Source organism: Myxocyprinus asiaticus, chromosome 40 (genome assembly GCF_019703515.2).
Source record: "Myxocyprinus asiaticus isolate MX2 ecotype Aquarium Trade chromosome 40, UBuf_Myxa_2, whole genome shotgun sequence".
NCBI classification, from domain to species: Eukaryota; Metazoa; Chordata; class Actinopteri; order Cypriniformes; family Catostomidae; genus Myxocyprinus; species Myxocyprinus asiaticus.
In genome coordinates, this window is record NC_059383.1 from 12,490,028 (window position 1) to 12,513,406 (window position 23,379).

At 36.1% G+C, this 23,379-nt stretch overlaps 1 protein-coding gene across 4 annotated transcripts in view; it reads right to left on the reverse strand.

Moving 5' to 3' along the window:
- Window positions 1-23,379, reverse strand: part of LOC127431062 (delta-sarcoglycan-like) — a 355,719-nt gene that overhangs the window by 80,823 nt on the left and 251,517 nt on the right. For all 4 annotated transcript variants that reach the window (XM_051681292.1, XM_051681294.1, XM_051681293.1 and 1 more), the window contains exons 3-4: window positions 8,033-8,134; window positions 3,600-3,687 (exon numbers count right to left, since the gene is read on the reverse strand). In XM_051681292.1, the coding sequence (XP_051537252.1) occupies window positions 3,600-3,687; window positions 8,033-8,134 (190 nt within the window). The remainder of the gene's footprint in view (window positions 1-3,599; window positions 3,688-8,032; window positions 8,135-23,379) is intronic.

Sequence of the window (23,379 nt, forward strand, 5' to 3'; positions counted from 1 at the left end):
GTGAAGCGTCCGAGTGATGATGGTGTGAGACCATCAGTACTCATGGAACGTCTCTCGTCCAATCAGATTCGAGGACCGAAATATAAATATACTGTATATATTAGGGCTGTCGGTTTAATTTTTCAGTTTAATTTAGTGCTATTAATTATCTGATAAAAAAAAAAAAAAATGCTTAAATATTACCTTATATATCATGCCCCCGATCTGTACGAAAATTTCCTTAAGGGTGAAGTGTGTAACTTTTTTGATGTCAAAATATGTTCCAAAAATCCCAGTTTATTGTTCATTAACAACTATAAGTAAGCCATTCGTGGGTTTACCTTCCCCAAAAGTATAAACACTGAGCCTCCCAGGTATTATCAAAACATTGATGTTTATATTTTGAGTGGCCTGCTCAGCTCCACCGATTCCTTTCTATCTAAACCTATAGCGTGAGTTTGGGGCGTGGCTACTTGTTGTAAACTGTTCAGCCAGGAGAATATGAACGGGCAAGGCAGACGTGTTAAAGAGGAAATGAAACTTAGCCTTGCCAAAATTAAAAAAGACTTGAGAGTAAAACCAGAGTTAACTACACTCTGGTATTGACACACAAGTTGCGTTACTGTCAAGTTTCAGATAAATTCCTAAAATACTCAGGATATGTATCGTTACGCTTATTAGTTACCAAGAACTACCATACCTCTTGTGCTAGATCCCCCACACACCAGCTTCCATTCAATCCGGCAATGTTATTGGACGAGCAACGCCCCTGCAATGCTTCTGTTCGGTGTGTTTATGTTATAGTGGTCTTGTTTATTAGGACGTTAAATGTTTATCAACCTTTATTTTGTATGGCCTACTTGTTTATAGGGAATCAGAGAGTGCAAAAGGGCATGATGAGTCTGAGGTGTGTTGGCAAAGGCTGTTTGAAAACATACTTTATTTTTGTAATTCCGTTTGGTGCCACTAGTAGCGCAGAAATAACACACTTCATCTTTATTAAGGCATGTTCCTACTATCGGAGCAATTCAAGCTTGATGTACAATCTTAGTAGCGGTAAGGGGCAGTCAGTGCTCCAGCTGTACAAGCAACATGCCTCGTCATACCAACAAGCAAGCAGAATAGCCTTACACAGACTAAAATTTGCTGTCAAAGACAACTGGACTGAGCACAACAGAATGCAGGGATCTCATCTCGAGATGTGATTTTCAAAGTTTTAAACTACGTTTAACTTGACACATCATCCTAAAAACACAGCGCTTATCACTAGAGATGCTTATAATGAGTGAGACGTGACACAACCAAAGTGAGATGCTCCAAAATCATCCATCTAACACACAAGAATCTAGAACAACAATTAGAAATAGAACAGAGAGAAGTAGGCCAATTTTAGTGCTTAGCTTGTCAGTTGCCATATGATATAATGTATTTGAATTGTCTGTATTATTATATTATATATTTATAATTATTTTAACGGAGTGTCTTTTTGCACCCTGGCGTAAATAGCATCTGCCACACAGGGCAGCTATTTGCACCCCAATAGTCTGATGGAACCACAGAAATATACAACAAACTAATCAATAGATGTCGCTGCAATGGCTTGGGGTGTAAAGATGGTGTGTGAATGTGTACTGTTGTCCTAGTTATCGTGGTTCAAATCTGCGTTTTGTCCCATTCTTCTTCCAATCCGATTTCTGGATTCTACTCTTAATATTTCCTTTAATACTACTTACAGTAATAGTTAGAAATGAATATAAATGTTGATTTCATCACAGTGATTTGGTCACAGTGAATGTCGAGGAGTGCAGAGAAGGGTTTGATCCGGAGGCGGGGTCTGTCGATCGCACTCGTTCCCGCATGAAACCATGGTTACTGTAGTAAAACCAAGGTTGTTTTTTCTAAGGTAAGGTTAAGGTTAGGTTAAGGGGTAGAGGTTAATGTAGTGTTTCTGTGGGACTCTAAATAAACACAATAAACACACTGCAGTGATGCCCATACTGTATGTAAGTATTTAAAGATGGGTGCAATTAGTATCTACCATTATTTTCACCAGGGTTGGGGTGCAAATAATATCTGCCTCTATTTGCTATTTTTATTTTTTCACATTTTAAAATAATAGTAAAGTCAAAACTATGGAATATCATAAATGGAACTATGGGAATTGTGTTGTGACTAAACAAAATCCAAAATAAATCAAAACTGTGTTATATTTTAGCATCTTCAAAGTAGTCACCCTTTGCCTAGAATTTGCAGACATGTACTCTTGACATTTTCTCAACCAACTTCTTGAGGTATCACCCTGGGATGCTTTTTAAACAGTATTGAAGGAGTTTCCATCTATGTTGGGCACTTATTGGCTGCTTTTCTTTATTATTTGGTCCAAGTCATCAATTTCAAAAACTTTTTTTTTCATTACATTTTAGTTTTATAATGAAATAAATGAATATGGTGGCACAATTATATTTTTGTCTACAAAACTAATTTTAAACATTTATGCATACGCCTTCAGATCAAAAGATTTTTAAGATCATGAGAAACATTTCAGTCAAGTGTTTCAAAACTTTTGTCCGGTAGTGTATATGTACTGTCTGACAGCATTCTGTGGTGGAAATGATGGTGATGGAAATCACATTTTAATCATTTTGGGAATTAAATAGCAGATTCCTTCACATTGCTAAGGTTTAATTCATAGCTGGCATTTTATGTATCCTAAATACACAAAATTCAATAATATTTTCACAGCTTGATTGGAAATAATCACAATACAAATATTCTAACATTATATTTACCTTTCGTTTTCTTAGTACATCATGTTTTACTGACAACTGACACAGTTGTTTTATTGGTAACCAAGCAGGGACTAAAAACTAAATGTTTTTCATTTCGGTTCATTCTGAGCAGAAACAGTCCTCATGAGCCTAAATCTCTCCCTCCTGCACACAAGGGCATGTTTTGACATAACGTCACCTTTTGCTGGTCGATTGATTTTTTTTAACATTTTAACATTGTTTTTTAAAATAGCGGTGTCCTTTAGAAACCACAGTGGGTGCTTATGTTCTACTAAAAAGAGAGAAGACTTATTTTTCTGGCAACAGGAAGTGGTGTTATTCTGAAAAATTTACAGTGATAAATCCTTTGGTCTTTGGTTTCATGAAACAGTTATTGGAACGACATTAACCGGTAACCAGCATAAAAAAGAAAAGAAAAAGTTTTCACTCTGGAACAATTGAAATGGATTTAGTTTCCATTTTCAGTTACATTCTGCAAAAAATTATTTTCTTTTTTTTCCCTTGAACCGTTTGTATTCCCTGTGACCTAGTGCACAAACTTTTGATAAAACCAGTTTGTGATCATTTAGATTTACAGTTTTTAAAAACTAATTATTAATTTTATCATGACAGATTTTCAAATTTTAAGATCCAATGTCCAGGTCTGGGAACCGTAAAATATAAATAAATCTACACAAATAGAAAATATAAATGATGAAGACATTAAAAACGAAAACAGTTTTAACGTGTCCTTCACATTACAAAAACGTAAAGTGTTTTTATATATATACAAATCAACCCCTGAGATTTAAAGTGCTCATAGTTGAAGAAAAAAATTATTTGTGTTCTTACCTGCAACAAGTTGAGATACTAATTGCTTCTTCTCATTGAGGATGTTGACAGACACGTTCTTAGATGATTGCAGAAACAATGGACTTCCCTGACATGAAAGAGAGGAGTAAAAAATAAACATCATACTGTACATTTTTTTGTGACTTATGTTAAATGCTTACTTCACTCAAAAATGAAAATTCTGTCGTCATTTTCTCACCCTAATGTCGTTTCAAACCTGTATGTCATTCTTCTGTGAAACACGTTACTCACATGAGGGTAAATAAATCACGGCAGTAATCCCTTTAAGACAAAATCTTGAGTTTTGAGATGAACTCACAAATGGTAAGCATCTGTGAAGTAAACCCTCAGGCGAGGTGCCATGCAAACTCTACAAAGATTTCCTTCTGTGCTCAGGGACTAATCATAACTTGAACACAGCATGCATGTCTGGGGTGATTTAAGAGCTGGGCAGATGGTCTTCGTCAAGAATCATGCATTTTAAAACAGCAAATTTCAAACGAAGCATCCAGCTGCATGCAGCTGAAAATAGTCAGCAAAAACAAAATTTTAAGTCAACACGAAATTGCATTCAAAACCTAATTTATTTCTGCATTGTGACAAAATGAGTCATTTAGAGGTCGAGCAAGTAAATCGATTTTAATATAAAAAGCTTACAACCTTATATATATATATATATATATATATATATATATATATATATATATATATATAAAACATGAACTGATGAAGTGTGCTGTGTCACAATAAGACCACACTTCATAACAGCACCTTTCTATTTACATTATAAGAGACAAATGTATGATATTGTTACGTCCGTAATGTTTTAGAGGTTAAGATTATATCACTAAAATCATATATATCATTCATTCAATTAAGTTGATACTTTCTGTGCAAAGTTAACTTATGTTGATATGTTGAATATGATGAACAATTTGTCTCCATTCTATACTTTAAACACTCATGAAAATGCGTTATGGACTTGACCGTTTTAGATGCTTCATATCAAATCATATGTATGTCAATCAGAGAATCACAACCATCAACGCTCCTCCTTTTACTATGATTATTCTGATAGATGACTGACTGTTGCTTTGGTCTGTGACATGTTTTAAGCTACTGCATTTATAGCCAGCATTTGAGAAAGGACCATTTTGACAAACTTTGCTAATTGAACTGTAATATGATAATAATTGCTGTGCTAAACAGCGTGTTCTGCTTTTACTCCCGTCAGGGCGCCACACACTCACGCAGCACATTCTGAAAGAGTCAATTCAGACTATATATATAAAAATGCAGACCATAGCGGCTTTGTATTTGTGCAAGGCCATATCACAATTTTAATCTTATTAAAATCCATCATGCAGCCTTGATGGTTATATCATACAGTTGTTTCAGAGATCAAAGTAACAAGTGTTAGTGTTTTGATTTCCTCCTCATCAAGTAAGTGCTGCTTTCACAACTGTCACGTCCATAACATAAGGATTTTCCTCATTTATGTGAAAACAACAGTTAATAAAAAATAATTACTACATGTTTTTAGGAGTGTCAGTCCTTCTATATTATGTGGATGGTATTATTTCTGGATTGTGCATTTCAATTCACAAAGTTTTTACTCCTGTCCACTTTAGTCACGTCTGTATCGCAAGTTCATTTCCCAATCTAAAGTGGAAGAAAACTTGTTTAGACTGAACATTTTCTGATGTCTGGACTCTATCTGCAGGTGTTTGTGATAATTCATTGAAATGGTTTGATATATACTGGTCATGGGTATTTGATATATGTTAAATTTTATGTTTTCACTGCAAATGCTGGAATTGCCATTGTAGCTCTGTGATTGGCCAAAATGCTTCACTTGACTTCTCTGAAACCCTCTACTTTTCCCTGTGGAACACGGATGCTTGACATCTGGCCTACTTTCTGTAAGATCTGAATTTTTGCATTTTGAATTTTAGAATATTGAATTCTGTATTGAATTTTAAAATATTGAATTTCTTCTTCAGCTTTATTATCTGAATATTTACAGCTAATTTCACCTCTAAAAAATTCAGAACACAAAATCTGCTGTTTAAAAATACAAATATATAAAATACGCCACAAAAACAATTCACTGTCTACAGTTCAAATTTATGAAATTCAAATTGAAAATTATAAAATACACTATGGAAAATTCAGTTTTGTTAATTGCCACTGTCTAAAATTCAAATTCACAAAATTCAAATTCAAATCTTTTTGTCTTTTATTTAGCTCCATATGATGTTGGCCATACTTTTAATCAGAATTATTAATTCAGCTTTATAGTAAACCAGTTGTAATGCATTTTGTTGTAAAAAAAATAAAAAATAAAATAAATAAAATAATAATAATAATAAAAAAACAATTAAGAAAAAAATGACTTTCTTTAGCTTGGTATTACTTAAAAATTCACAACTTATTTACATTGTCCACATATGTGGACATACATTTTTAAGAAAATTAAAAAACGTACATTTTTTATTTTTTTATAGGTGCTACTAGTTACAAATCAAAAAGAGAAATAGAAAATTCACACAACAGTCACGTGGTGGTCTCAAATTGGATTCCATGTTGACTTTAGGAAAATAGCATTTTACTAGTATGGGCCTGTTATGCAAGTCATAGATACAGATATCTAAAAGACATGTAAGACATCTAAGTGTCTTAAACTCCAGAACAATATATCTTGCTCCAATTGACTTTTTAATTAAATATGTTCAGATGGAAGTTCTAAGTGCAATATGATTATGTTGCATATTAAAACTTGGACATTTCTGTGTAATGTAAATTATGCATTGTATTTGTGCTGCTCTGTTTTTACTCAAGTGTAAAATGCTTCCTTTGTAGATGCTCTTAATTATTGTGAGAACATCTGGTTTTCAGGAAAATTAGGTCATTGTCTATGGAGCTGTGTGTTGTGGCTAATTAAGTGGAACCCAAACATCCGTGAGCTTTCAAACTTGACATAAGCTAAATTGTCCACTACTCTACTGACATGACAACAAAAAAGTGTAATTTTCACATGAGATTCTGACATGGTGTATTCTGTGCACCCCTGAGAGGAGAGAATGTGTCAATCTTCACACTTTTAATAAATAAACAAATAAATAAATAAACATTTAACGCTGTTTTCCTTAGAGATGAACCCATTAAAACGTTTTACTTCTAAAGAAACCAACAGCAATTTTGAAACTCACAGCATGCATAAAATCATGAGCATTCACAAGAGCTACAGACTCTAGTCATATCAGTAACCTTTCAAAAGCTGTTTTATCCTACATAGAGGGCTGCCATGTTAGAATCACACGTCCAGCTGAATATTACTCGCTTAATCTCAGTAACTGCCCTGTTATTAGACACTTTCACTCATAATTTAAATCAATCATAGCTGACTGTGAATAATGAATTTCTGCAATGGCACCTGTAACTGAAAACTGTTTGAAATGTTGTTTGAATGATGATACATCTATGCCATTAAGTGTCACTGTCCAGCATGACATAAACAGAAATCATGTATTCATGTGTCAGACGGATGCTTTTGGAGTGTCTCACTTTGGTTTCATTGTGGCTTATTATTGTTCAGCATCTCTAGTCATAAAATACAATTAAATGTATATTAAAACTTTGAAAAACACGCCCCGTGAACCCTGAGTTCTGTTGTGCTTGGTCCAGCAGTCTTTGAGTGCAGTTGTGCATCAGTAGCGTCAATAAACAAAATTTTAAAATGAACTGCTGTTTAAAAAAAAAAAAAAAAAACTCACTCTCATATTGGTTGTAAAAACTATTGTCCCACCCTAAACTCACACCACTGGTTGATTGTTACACTCTTAGTTAAAATTAACCTAAAAATAACTTACTTATGGTTGACTGCATATTAAGCTGGGAGACAAGAAAGAATTGTAACAGAGAGAAAAAAAAAAAAAAGAAATAAAGAAATGCCCAAATCAGCTTTTATTTAAATTAAACAGAATGGGGTCTCCCAAGTTTTATGTTTCTGTTCTTATGGGGAGTCCCCAACTTTTACAATGTGTCTAGAACCCCCCAGTACCCCCTATTATTTGATCACTGCCCAGAGGTGCTTCAAAACCTGCAGTAGCTATCTTTGTGTTTAATGCTTGGAGTGTCTTTTATTCCCACTGCATTGGATGGGAGCTTCCTCTCATCTCCAATCCCAGCAGGCCTTTGCTATTCAACTCATCTCCTCTCTCTTTCTCTCTGTCTCTGTCTTTCACTCTCTCCACTCTCGCTCGTGCTCGACATAAGAGATAACGCCAGCACCCTACAAATTATCAAGCCATCCATCCACTACGGGCACAGTGATATTATTACACCTGGACACTGATACAGAGGGAGAGAGAATGTATATCGTCTGTGCTATCGCACCGACACCACACTGACAGGCCCTGTCATTCACTTACTGGTCTGGACTGGATTTCTTTGGCATACAGCGGCTGAAGGAATTCTGAATCACCCTCCAGTTTCAAGCCTCTCTCAGTGATACGCAGGTGACCCATACCGTCCTGTGAAAAAAGGTGGACAGAAAGATTCAGGTTAATGACAGGAAAAGATATACACACACACGCATATATATATATATATATATATATATATATATGTGTGTGTGTGTGTGTGTGTGTGTGTGTGTGTGTGTGTGTGTGTGTGTCAACAGATCAATATTTAACTGCTTTTTTTTTACAATAAATCTCCACCTTTGACCAGCCCCAAACAGTAGGTGGCTGAATGAGAAAGTGAAAGTCACTTCCACACCAGAAAGTGTTGATTTACTGTAAATAAAATTACTTAAATATTGATCTGCTCCTCACCCAGACCTATCACATCACTTCAAATATATTTATTTACTACTGTAGTCATATGGATTATTTTTAAGCTGCCTTTGTGTGCATTTTGGACCTTCTGAGTCATAATTCACTTGCATTGTGAGGACCAACAGAGCTGAGATATTCTTCTAAAAATGTTCAGTTTTATTCAGCAGAAGAAAGAAAGTCATACAGATCTGGGATGGCTTAAGGAAGAGTAAAGGATGCATTAAAGGAGCATTTTCACTTTTGGGTGAACTATCGCTTTAAGTGTTGTTTTCAGTGAAATCTATATATAAACATAAAAATATAGTAAGGTTTATCCTTAAAACAACAACAACAACAACAACAACAACAACAAAACTATTATCCAATTTTGAAAGAAAAATAAACTTGTCCATTTGAATTTTTTTTTTTTTTTTTTCTGTTCTTTTCTGTTCCGGTTCAATACAAAGCTCAATCGACAGCATTTGTGGCATAATGTTGATTAACACAAAAACGTATTTGGACTCATCTCTCCTTTTCTTTAAAAAAAGCAAAAATGGAGGTTACAGTAAGGCTCTTACAATGGAAGTGAAATTTTTCATTTTTCATGTCCAATTTTTTAATGTTAAAATGCTCACTGTTTCAGAAGTATAGCCACACCACATAAAGGATATGCATGTAAACAGGATTTTAGTCTGATAAAATCACTTACCTTTAAATCTAAAAAAAAAAAAAAAAAAACATCTCAAACTTTTTTTTTCTAATTTTGCTTTTTTTTATTTATTTTTTTTTATAAACCTTACAAAATGTTGTTAGATTTCTCTGAATCTAATCGTATTATGTAAACTTTTTAATGTGTTCTGTTACATATGTCTTGCCAATGCACTTGTGATTATTTGTTTTATTTTTTTTTTTTTTTGTGCATTTAGGAAAACATGCACATTGTGTTATTAACACATTACATTGAACTTCATTTCAGTGTTTTGACAGTTTCGACAACTCTCTACTGCAGTGTTTCCCAGCCTTCTTGTCTCAACCTTTAAGTACCGTCAGCACCATCTGTAGGGCCCGATATTATTGGCACAAAACCAAAGATATGTTCTAAAGACTAAATATTGTTTAACATTATAATTAATATTGATTATTATTACACAGCTTTCTAGAATACTTGATTCTGATTGGTCAGTGGAACCATCTAGCAGTCATCTGGTATTGCGAGCCATCGTTCCTGCTTCTTGGATCACTATGCGACCATCGTTCCTGCTTCTTGGATCACTATGCGATTTCAACAAGTAAGCTAATAAAATAATTTCAACTCAAATCAATCTTTAATGTGCATTTATTTATTTATTTACCAAGTAGTCTTGTAATAAGATGCATAATCAGCAGTCAGACAGTCATTAATTACAAAATAAACACCAACAGAACTCTGACACAAACCGGAGGGGGATTTCAGCAGTTCAGCGATTTATTTATTCTCACATAATTAGCTAATTTCAGTGCAAATCAATATTTTATGTTCACGTATTTCTTTATTTATTTGGTTAGTAGCCATGCAAAAAGCAGGATAATATACAGCCAGCCAGTTGTTATCGCACAATAAACCCCATCAGGCTGATACAACTTTGTGATAACAAATGGCTGACTGTACATTATCCCTTAATGTTTGTACCCCTTACTTATTTATAAATCAGTATTGGTTTTGTCTATTTTGGGTTGGCCTATTCATTGGTGCCCCCCTTCATTCTTCAGCACGTTATGTGTGCCTGCTCTTTGTGTAGCCAAAGACTGATCCCACTTCAGAAAAGACTTTGCAACTAAAGATCAAGAGTCGATCAAGATCAAGAGTTGGAATCCCTCATGGACTCTGATGGTTTATTCCACATTGCATACACTCACAACCCATCTTTCCACATTCCATGAGACTTAGCATTAAACAGATTGAAATGTGTTTTGATACAGGGTCCCAATGGCTCTAGTTGCTATTTTAATATTACTCCTATGGTAAACATGCTGTAAGACTGGCTGCTTTGAAGTCAAAAGCCTTTGCTGCAGAATCTTTGCCACTTCACGTCCTTCACATGTTCTCATCATCATATTTAATAACAGATTCACATCAAAGGATCATTCTGCCTGTCACAATTGCATCTTGCTTTGGTCTGTTGGCCATTTTCTCTGCACAGCTGCCACTAAGTTGAGCAAAGCATTATGAGAGATAACCAAGCAACATCATATGAGCAATGTTGTTCTGAATATCAGTGGCCTTGTGCAGCAGGTACAGCACAGCTGTGCTGATATTCAGACCAACAGCATGATTGTGAGTGTCATATTGCTTTTATATCAAAGTTTAACAAAGAATTAAAAAAAAAATATTGAGTAAACAAATCAGTGTTTTTGAACAATTATTAACAAATCATTCACTTTCATTATTTTGGTACTGAATTACAAATCAATTGAGTTAATGATTCAATGACTCACAGCATAAAAGACACTCATTTGTCGCCACCTACTGGCATACAGCTGCAATCTGCAGAAAGATTCAAAGAATGAATCAGTGAACTAAATCAAAATAAATGATGAATTAAAATCCTCACCACTACCTGGAAAGCTGTTAACACTGACAAGCAGAATGATTAAAATAGTGAAGCATCCCTGTCAAGGTGGCACTGAATATCAACACTTTCGCAACAACGCAGGGCAATCAGATTCGAGGACCTGAAATAATAGTTCTATAATAGTTTTCTATCCATTCTCTGAAGGTCTTAAACTCTTTCAAGGGATGTTACCGCAGTTTGCAGGTCTGTGTGGATTGAGAAGAGAGACTCATTTGCATTGGAATGTTCAGTTAGTAAGAAACAAAGAATGGAATGTCAGCACACTTTTGCAAGTGATATTTCATTGCAAAAACCTGCATCTTATTCGCTAACCACCCCCAGTTCAGTTTAACCAAATGTTATCTGTGCTGGTGTAGTGCTAAAATAAGTATTTGCCCACATTTTCAGTGCAAACACACCTCTATGTAAATTAGGTTTATTGATTGCGCCTTATTCACAAAACTCTGCTCTATTTGCCGGCCACAGTTATCAATGTGATAATATCTCCAGCTGAAAGTAGGTGATATAGAGGAATTGCTACTGATATTGGTTTTTAATGTTTTCAAACAGTTCTGGACTCTGGTGTCATTTTGATGATATTTTGACATTAATGTTTTACAATTTTACTTATATATATAGTTTTCAGGCACAATAAAAGTCTGTTATAAAAAGTCTTGCAAGTCTTTATATCCTTCTTAGGAACTTTTTGATAATTTCGTTTATAAATACGTTAAATTAGTAATTTTTACATTGTCAAGTTCAAATCACCTCTGTGGAGAATGTCATGAAGTTTCAGGCTAAAAAGTTGAAGTTAAGTTGATGTAAATCTTTGTTCAAATCTTTAAACTGGTCAGATTGGTTAAAGGAATGTTCCCGGTTCAATACAAAGCTCAATCGATAGCATTTGTGGCATAATGTTGATTAACACAAAAACGTATTTGGACTCATCTCTCCTTTCCTTTAAAAAAAGCAAAAATGGAGGTTACAGTGAGGCACTTGAATGGGGCCAATTTTTTAATGTTAAAATGCTCACTGTTTCAGAAGTATAGCCACACCACATAAAGGATATGCATGTAAACAGGATTTTACTAACCTTTTCTGTGGAAAGTTATAGCCAATTTTACAACTTCGTTAACATGACGATGTAATGTCAACAAACCCTAAAACGACTGTAGAAATTACAATTTAAACAACTTTACAGCTCAAATAATACACAAGTTTTAACAGTAGAATTAATGCAAGGGCTTTTGTAAAATTATAAGCTTCACTTTTCTTTGTTTAAACCCTCCAAAAATTGGCCACATTCACTTTCATTGTAATTGAAAAATAACTGTAACTGTAACTGTCAAGCTTCTGAAGTTTGCAGACAACACCACTGTCATCGGCCTTATCCGAGATGACGATGAGTCTGCATACAGAAGGGAGGTTGAACAGCTGGCTGTCTGGTGCAGTCAAAACAACCTTGAATGAACACGCTCAAAACGGTGGAGATGATTGTGGACTTTAGGAGGAACACCCCAACACTGACCCCCCCTCACCATTCTAAACAGCTCTGTGGCAGCAGTGGAGTCATTCAGGTTCCTGGGCACTACCATCTCACAGGACCTGAAGTGGGAGACACACATTGACTCCATTGTGAAAAAGGCCCAGCAGAGGTTGTATTTCCTTCGCCAGCTGAGGAAGTTCAACCTGCCACAGGCGCTGCTGATACAGTTCTACTCAGCGGTCATTGAGTCTGTCCACTGCACTTCAATAACTGTCTGGTTTGGTTCAGCTATGAAATCAGACTTCAGAAGACTACACAGGACAGTTCGGACTGCTGAGAGGATTATTGGTTGCCCCCTGCCCCCCTTCAAGAACTATACACTTCCAGAGTAAGGAAAAAGGCTGGAAAAATCACTATGGACCCCACTCACCCTGCCCACTACATTTTTGAAAGGTTGCCTTCTGGCCGACGCTTCAGAGCTCTGAGAACCAGAACCGTCAGTCACAGGAACAGTTTTTTCCCTCAGGCTATCCATCTCATGAACAGTTAAATTGCCCCATTGAGCAATAACTATGTGCAATAAACTGTTTAGTCTTTTTTTATATTTATCCAACACATCCAACCTCTTCTGCTGTTTCATTCCTCTAAAAAAAATAAACAAATAATATAAAAAAAAAACATTTGCACTGTACATAACAGATTTGTATTTTGCACTGTACATAACAGATTTGTATTAGATTTGCACTACGTATGTGTGTATGTATGTATGTGTGTGTCTGTGTGTATGTACGTATGTGTATAACTATTTTTTTATTTTGTATTATTATCTATGTCTTGCTGCTGTTTTTGTATTGTTTTTGTATTGTTGTACACTGGAAGCTCCTGTCACCAAGACAAATTCCTTATATGTGTAAGCATACTTGGCAATAAAGCTAATTCTGATTCTGATTCTGAATTGCCTCACTGTTACCTTTTTAAAGAAAAGGAGGGACGAATCGTAAATAATTTGTGTGGTGATCAATATTATGCCACAAATGCTGTCGATTGAGCGTAACTTGAATTGAACCCAAAACATTCCTTTCAATAATTCATCAAATAGTGATCAAATGATAGAGAAGAGCTGTAAAACAGACTGATCTCACAGAAAAATTGGAAACATCAGGCTGACTTCTCTTTAACTAAAGCCATTCTATGCTTACCAAAATTTGAAACACTGCCCCCAGTGCCCAAAGCGGTTAGTGTTTTCTGTCCATTTTCTGGTGTAATGTCCAGTGAGGGGTATCAAAAGTAAGTTGTGAAGCAAGTTGTTTTCAGCTGTACAGGCTGTAGTGCAGTAAAGAGGAATGCATATTTTATAAACTGTACCCCCAAATCCAAACCCCAAACCTAAATCTAATGTTAGGGGGAAAATGCAAACTCTGAATCACACTGGTCACTGATTATGAGAGCACAATTACTTCCTGGTTTCAATGCAGTATCCGAACCCGGGTCTTGTGTGCTGCTGATGCAACGAGTGTCCGGCCATGCCACCGGAGACGGTAAACACACTGGAGCAGATGCAAAAAAATCTGATAGGAGATGGCACTAGTCAGTGAGTCGGCATAATGTGGACGATCCTAGGGTACCGGGAGTATTGGAAACAACATACCGACCTCCCGTGTGATCATGTTGACTAAAACCTGCCATATATCCAGACCCACAAGCATACATTTGGCATTAAAAGAGCCAATTTTGGTCCACTAGATTGCAGTGGTGAAGTTATGCTGTACAATCACAATAAAGTATGCCAGATCGTGGTTGTTTGCTGCATCTTCCATAATCTAGCTCTCAGAACCAACCGCAAAGATGGGCAATTACCTTAATTTTATAATTCCTTTAGTGAATCGGTTGACAACGCATGCAAATAATTGATGTGAGCTTGTTACTGCTCATTGGAGTTTATCTGAAAATGAGGATGAGATTTCAGGGTACGTTACATGTCTCCGTAGGGGTTAAAACTGGACTGTTTTGGTGAAAGGATGTAAACAACAAAAAGTTCAGGCTTTTTCGCTCTAAAATGGGTAGTGGGTACGGGTAAAGGATAGGCAAGGAATATGATGAATTATTCAGGCAAGTTTGCAGCGGCTGACAGAAAGGCCAAAAACTCTCAGGTGTTTCTGCACGCCACCACGCAGGAATCAACAAATCTTCTCTGGCGTGCCACAGTTTATGCAGCATCAAATGGTAAATTGAATTCCACCACCAGTGTCACTGCATTTGATATTTATTGTGGAAGAGAATGTGTGAGAGAGAGGAGAAAGAGAAGAATTGCAAAGAAGGGTATGCAAAAAAAAAAAAAAAAAAAAAAAAAAATCTCTTTTGATCTCACGCTGTGACACTGAGGAGAGGGACAATTTAAAAGTGTTTTTAGAAGAGAGAGATCCAGTAAAAAAGTCTTGCAGAATAAGCAGCGAGGAAAAATGACTGGATTTAACACTCTTTCATGTGCAGACCATTGTAAATTCTGCTAACGCTACCTTTAAGACTTTAATCAAAGCTGAGAAATGTGTTGCTTAAAGGACTAGTTCACTCAAAAAGTAGTTAGGTCCAAACACATATACTGTTATGTTTTCAGTGGAACACAAACTGAGACATTTTAAAGAACAATTGAAAGAATGAAGACCACAAATGGGAGTACATAACCAGAACACCTGGTCAAGAGCTGTATGAAAGCATGCAATTCTATCCCAGAAAAGGCAACACACATGCATTAAAGTCATCCTCTCCCCTCTGACTCTGCACTTAGTTGATGCCACTGACCTCTCTACAGAACATGATGCCCAAAAAGGACTTGCCACTGTGAGATTCAAACAGGTTTTTGTTGTGAAATTGCCATGATTATCAAAAGCCAGAGCGAAAGAGTGACAAATTACATCGAGGCATCAATGGTGTGCATTACCTCTTAACCTAAGAGAACAGATGACATGAGATGAAGTCTACGTATCAATTTGGGGGGGTGGGGGGGGGAGTGTCTAGCTTGCATTTTGGGATTAAATAATCCTTTGAAAGTAGATAACTAGCTAACCTTGTATTTGCTGATAGAGAATTACATTGTAGCGGGCAACAGTCACCTAGTATAAATAACACACATTTGCCAATTTGGATCAAATATAATGTGCTTTGATATATGGCAAATGAGATATGCTGTCAATCATAAAATATACAGTATATCTAAGCCGAGCAATAGCTAAGATGACATAATAAGGATACATAACAAGGTGTCAGTGTTTCCCTGGAAATACATTTGATCTGAATCCCATTCCGATTAAGAAGCAGCATATAAATATGCTGAAGGATTACAACATTTAATTCCTTGCTAATCCACCCTCAGTTTAATCTATTGGAGAATAGCTTGTGTTCATAAATAATGCATGGTCGCAGGTTAGTATCATCCTGCAATTTTATGAATGCTGCAGAAGAAGTCTTGTTTACCAGTAAACATATCAACACTCTTAAAACATTTTTTAATTACTAAATTAATTATCAAAAAAAATCTTATGCTTAAAGCAAATAATAATAATAATAATAATAATAATAATAATAATAAGTAAATAAAAACATTTTTAAAAAAATGTCAATTGGGTTAAAAATGCACATTTTCCCTTTGAATTAAATTTATTTATATATTTTTTTTCTAACCCCATTGATATATATATATATATATATATTAAACACTTTTTTTTCTTTTAAACATTTTGTATTGAGGGTGGACAGATAAATTGCTTGTCACTAGAAACTTGTCAACTCAACAAGAACTAAAAACAAATGTCAGCCATTTGGAGATAATTTGTTCAAGAACAAGTGCTTCAACTTTGTAGACTGCTTCTTTGGGTCTTGCTCTCTGATAATGTGTTTTCTCAAAGACAAGATAAGATGTTGCACCCTCTTGGACTCAATGTAAAAAACAGGAAGCACATTTCGCTTGGATCATAAGTGATACCACTGCTGTAGCCCGTGTGTACCCTCAGATGGCTATCGTGGAATTGCCTTTCAGCTTGCTGGAGGCTCCATCTCGAGATCTGGTCGAGTTCTTCAAAGTCAGAGAAGCTGTCTCTAAATCATCCATCATTGGAACATGCCATTTCTTAAGAGTGCTGGGAGAAATTGGTGAAGAGAGATGTGTGGAGCAGAAGGAAGTGCTGCTGACAGAGATGTTCATTGTGTTTAATTAGCAGGTGTATAAGCATTCTGTATCCAGTTCATCTGAGCTGACCCTCATACAGTAGATGAGTGAAGCTTCATTATTTTTTCCCTAGTGTACCATAACCACCCATCACTGTCAGCTCTCATGGATTTCCTATTGAGTTCATAACAATTTGGACAGTGCCAATCCGTCTCAGGCTACCTATAGATTTATGTGAACAATGAGCCCGTGAACGACAATATGCTGACAACTCCCCCAAAATTAGCTTATTAAAAAATCAGACAAAGCAAGAGTACTGCATTTACATGAGATTTGAAATAATAGAGTTATTCTCTGCTTTCCATGTCAAACCGTGAAGAGGCATGCACACAACCCTTTGTTAACCCTAGGTTAAGCCGGTAAGGATGCCGGAAAGGGTGTTTACATGCAACGGAAAATCAGTGTAATGATCAAGAATAAACCGGTCAACACAGGTAAATTTTTAAGTCACTTATGGCCTTACATTGATAAATGAAAACCGTTTTATGCGTTTACATGACCACACACGTTGTCTTCCTATTAAGCATAATCGGTGAAAGAACATGCATGTAAACACACTCATTGTTCGTCTGTTCCAAAACCCAGTGAGCTGCATACATAGGAAGCAATTTAAGTCAGCATAAGCACACTCTCAGTGCAAAGGCTGTTCTGATTGGCAGGCAGCATGATTTACTGTCTCAGTGACCGCAGACGACATGAGAAAAATTTATATTCCAATACACTTAAAAATAATTCAGTACCAAAAAAAAAAAAAAAAAAAATCTGAAATGGACTATTTTCCCAATATTTGTGGGAGCTATATTATCTATTTTTTTTTTTTTTTTTTTTTGCTTAAAGGAATATTCCAGGTTCAATACAATTTAAACTCAATCAAAAGCATTTGTGATTTATTACCACAAAAAATAATTTAAACTGGTTCCTCTTCTTTTTACAGTGAGGTGCTCTCAATAGAAGTGAATGGGACACTTTTTGGAGGGTTTAAATGTTCAAAAGGTTTCAATTATTTTTTATTTTATAAAAGCACTTAAACGTGTGTATTGTGTGATCTGCAAAGTTGTCGCCTTTTCTTTTGACGCTGTTCAGACCTGCCTGGAAACTGGCCTGCTAGTTAGATAAGTTATCTAGCTTGTTGATTTTCCCATGTAATAAAAAAATGGTAGATATCTTTCTATAATTTAGCAGACTGCCTTACCAATCCATCATACAGAGATGATTTTAGATTGTGTGTTCACAAGGAAAATGTGAGAGGGCTGTCTGCAGTTGGACATTCTGCTTAGTCTGCAAGCCTTTGGTGACTATTCAGTGCATGGATTTGTGAAGAACACACTGCTGGCTACCAATTGTTGTACTTTTTTTCTGTTGTAGAGATGGAAAGACTATGGCTCCTTGCTTCAGAGGGCATGAGCACACAGGAGGACGATCTGCTGGACCAGGAACTACTGCAGGAAGACCCGGACCACGAGGAGATGGAGGATGAGAGCGAACCTGATCCCCAGCCAAGACCATCAACTGGGTATGTATGAATGTGTATGTATTGTTTGTTTCCATTTCTCATATGACTGATACTCACAGTAACACTAACACTGTTACTCTTATTATTTTGGGTATGGCTAGCCAATACAGGTCCCAAGTCAGCTAGAAAGCGTAAACACTTCCCTGACTCTGTTACTTATCCCTCGTACTCTGACATCGATTCACAGGCACCAAAACCTCTCCCATTTAAGCCTAGCCATACATTCGGTATTGACTTAGGTAGTGTGCGTCAGGCTGTGCGAGAAATTGACTTTTCATGCTGTTTTTTACTCAGGCTGTAGTTGCTGAGATATGCAGCTTTACAAACCATCAGGGGTGGGAGCTCATCCTAAACTGTCTGTCATATTCCAGCTACCAAGGAGCTTGGATGGAGGTGATCCCTGATTCATTTTACAAATTTCTTGGGTTGCTCATTTACATGAGGTTTTCAGTTCTCCCTGATTCCCATCATCATTGGGGAACCAAGTCACTTCAGGGCTTGTGGGCGAGGGGATTTATGTCGCGTGACCGCTACAAGGCTCTTTTAGCAGCTCTACATGTTGCAGACCCTACCACAGAGGATAATCAGGATCGCCTTAGGAAGTTGCGTTATCTTATGGACCACCTCAAACAAAAATGCCAGCAGCTCTTTCATCCTAACCAAAATCTCGCAATAGATGAACGTATGGTCAAGTCTAAAGCTCGGTCAGGATTTAAACAATACATGAAGGGCAAGCCTACTCAGTGGGGTTTTACATTATGGGTAATTGCAACATCAGACTCAGGGTATACTCTCGACTTTAATGTTTACACAGGTAGTCATGATGGCCGTGCCACTGACTTGGCCACCAAAGTAGTTGAATCGTTACTGCAGCCATTCAAAGACCAGGGCCACAATGTTTGGTTTGACAACTTTTACACGTCCCCAGCTCTTATGGTTAAGTTGTTAGAAATGGGAACTAATGCCTGTAGGACATGCAGGGTGAATCGTAAACTGTTTCCTGCAGAATTTAAAGACATCAAAAGATGGGAACGCAAGACAGCTCGTGGGGATATGAGGTGGTGTAGGATTGAGGAGAATATACTTGTAATTCAGTGGAAGGACACGCGTGCAGTTACATGCCTCTCCTATTTCCACAATGTGAATGGCTCAATGAAATTACTAGGTTTGTAAAAAAATGATGGCAACTGGACAAAAGAAGTAGCCCTCCAGCCCACTGTCATCAGCGATTATAACAAAAACATGGGCGGTGTTGATAGGTCAGACCAAATGATAAAATCTTACGACATCCTACAAAAAACTCAGAAGTGGTGGAAGACTCTTTTTTTTTTTTTTCCACTTCATAGACATTGCCTTCGTCAATAGTTTCATATTGTTTAAGGAATGGCAACACATTCATGCGGCACCAGGGGATGAGCATAGACCGGTGAACTTAACCCAGATAGATTTCAGAGAAAACCTGGCTCGTCAGCTGGGAGGTATCGATATTCACGCAAGTTTCCCTTTGCATACACTAAAGCCTGTAGTCCCTCCTTCGTCATCACTCCACACAGCCCATGTCCCTAAATTTGAAGAGTCCTCTAAGAGATGTTGGCTATGCTATTGGAAAAGTAGGACTGAAAATAAAACTAAAGTAGCTAGTTGCGCACCGGAATGTAATGGCAAAAGTTTTTGCTTGGTTTGCGATAGGAACTGTTTTCAGTCTTGGCACTTAGCTGAGTGTGACCAGTTTCGCGAAGAGGCCTAGGTTGGGCTGTGTTTACTGGTGTTCTTGTCCTCCCCCTCCCCTATTTTCTCTCCACAGGTGTTGCAGTTGTTGAATATTTATGAATTTATATATATTCTGTTCCTGCACTCTTTATTAAAAATGTATTTACTGTAGATAGTTCGAAAGTCTGATTTTGTATGTTTTGCTGTGTAATTCGTGTGTAATTCTAATGTTCAAATTAAATAAAGTGTGTGTTTTATTGAACACATAAAATGTATATTTCAGTGTTTGTGTCCTTCAATTTCAGATGCAATCTCAGTTTATTATTACAGGTGCTCAAATGAGTATTTGAGGAGTGGTTATGTGAAATGTATCTTAACATTCTAAATATTTGTTTTATTCTGTTTTCCCACTAATCACTTGAATGATCATAACTTTTAAACAATAGATTATATTTCTAATCTGTCTGCTATTCTACATTGCCCACAAAATTATGTATATTTCATACACTCTAAGTTTCCCTCTAGCTTGTAATTAAAATGGTTGAAAATGCAGTTGTCTGATGAAGTATGGTGGCTGGAGAAGATTTTTGTAAAAATCTTTTTAGACTGGAGAGGAAGTTTTGAGTTCTGAAATTTACAGTATGTTTTTATAGTACAGTTACCTTTCATATATCTTAATATCAAAGAAAAATTTCCATTTCATGACCCCTTTAAAACAGTGCGTGTTTTAACGTTTACAGATTGGCCCTATTTACTTCAATTGTAAGTAGCTCACTGGAACCCAATTTTTTATTTTTATTTGATTTTTTTTATTATTATTTTTTTAATATAATTTTAAGAAAAGGAGGGAAAAGACCAAATAACTTTTTTTGGTAATCAAAATTATGCCACAAATGCTGTCGATTGATCTTAACTTTATTGAACCTGGAATATTCCTTTCATAGAGTATCAAGTTGTTAGCTTAGCAACATGCTTGCAACAGTGTTGTTTAAGTTACTTAAACTAATCTCCAACAAATTAATAAATACTTATCTAAAATGTAATCAGATTACTGACTTAACTGATTACTTTATCCAAAATGCAATCAAAATTCAAAATAATGCCAATATTTAATTGTAACATGCAAGCCACTCAGCACCACACACTTCAACTGACACATAAATACGAACAGACATGCACATAATTAGGCTTATACATTAATTAAATGAATTTTCCATGAATATTGTTTTAGAAATATGTAACCCAAGTAAATGTACAAAAAAGTAATTAATTAATTGAAAGCCAGTAACTGTAATCTGATTACAAGTATTTAAAATGTTATGTATTACACTATGTTTTGTACTACAAGAACAGTAATTAATTACTTAGTAACCAAACACTGGCTAGCAAGAAAAACTACTGAAATTAATTATGAATATTTTCAGATTCTCATTATTAATTATTCATTATGAGAATATCAAGTATATTTTGCATGAGGAGTGATATCTGTATCATGCACAGAATTGCAGAATGGTTCAAATCAGTCATTATGAGGTTCCACTTCAGTTAGAATGCTGCCTTTGAAGGCAGCTGACTATTGTAGGCAGTAGACAGCAAGGCAGTTCACTATAGGTCTCAGAATACAGCATGTTAGTCAAAGGAGTGTAAACATATTTTGCAAAGTTAACAGAGCTCTGCTGTGCTTTTACTGGCTTTTACTTGCTTTTTCTTACAGAAATTCTTGATCATCTATTCAGGATTGTCAAATAGGCTGATTGTCAGCTGCACACAGATTCAACATCTTTATTCAAACCTGATGAAAATTATTGCTGACTGACCAAACTAAAGCCAGCAGGTGAGTGTTGCATTCCTTGACTATCTCAAATGCCATAAAGCAGTTGTGGACTTTGAGTGACAAGGATGTTGATGAGACACAATGTCCTGCTTCTCTCTGAATGTGACTGCAAGGCTGAATGGCAGTGCTTTATACGACACTGTCAACTCTTTTCTCTCTAACCTTCATGTTCTGTTGAGATTGACTTTACTTATTTTTTTCAGTTTGATCCCACTGTGAATTCGGTGACAGAAGGTAAAATGTTCTGCTGCTGAAATCGGTCAGTGCTTACCTCAGTTTGAACTACTACCCCCAGTGGCCAAAGCTGGAAATGTGTGGGCACTTGTGAGCTTGTTTCAAGATGAAATGTCCACAGAGCCAAAAGTGAGTTATACTCCATACTCCATAACCCAAACCTCAACCCCAACCCTAAACCTAACCATCGGTGGAGTAAAAATGTCATTTCAGGGGGAAAATGTAATCGTGAATTGTGGTCATTATTATATATGTGAACACAATTACTTCCTGGTTTCCATGGGACCAGAACCCATTTCCCAAATATGCAAACATGTCTGATGGGCAGGGCTCGAGGAGGGGGGATGTGAGGGGATGCCATCATCTTTTTCAAAAGAAATAGCAAAAACCCTTCCCCCTGTAAAACCACCGTCTCCCCCTTACCATCCCCTTTAGATCAATTGTTTCATGTATTACTTAGAACAAATCATGGAAGTAAAATGATAAATAACAGACTTTAAATAAAAAATAAATAAATAAAAATAATTAGATTTCAACATACTTGGGGTTCCCAGAAATCAAGAAAGGCAATCCCCATATCAGACCTTTACACTTGCACAGTTTGGAAATATTCTGCCAGGGTTATGCTTTAGTAGCGTAATCTGAAACCTTGAGCGTGCAAGCTCTTAAAAAGGTGCCGGTGTTCTGAAAACACAGACAAACAGGTATGTTGGAGATTAGCAATGGGTTGATGTGTCCTTCCCAATATTCACATAAAACTTATACCACTGAAGGTAATGCAAGTTTTCAACAGTTCCAGGAACAGTTCAAGTAAATCTTTTGATTTTCTTTAAAAAGAAGAGAACAACAGGTTCAAGATATTGTTATGACTAGTGCAACATTACTGCATGTACATGTTTTAAACAAAACAATTTTAGGTTTTCGCCTTTGTGTGTAGTAATTTCTTACACCACTGTTTATGCACCCCTCATAGAAACAGCCCAAACTTCCGTTACTAGTTCGGTTCTTGGAATAGAAAGGATGTGTGTGTGACAGTGAGCGAACGATCAAGAAAAACCCTTTTTCATGATCTTGACGTAGATTCTTTTCACAAAATTCATCATAAAATACAATAACAGAGAGTAACAGGTGCTTATTATGACCAGATTAACACCATGAATCTTTGCCATTGATGCAGAATGTAAACATAACAAATAACACAATCTACTGCACACAGTATATATACTTTCAATCATCATCGCGTGGTTACAGAATTAGCTTTTATTGATCCAGTTTGAATTGTTTTAATAGAATGGGGCAGAAAACATTATTTATATGCAGTGTAGACCAAATTACAAGCTGCAATGACATCCTTGTCTTTTCTCTATAGT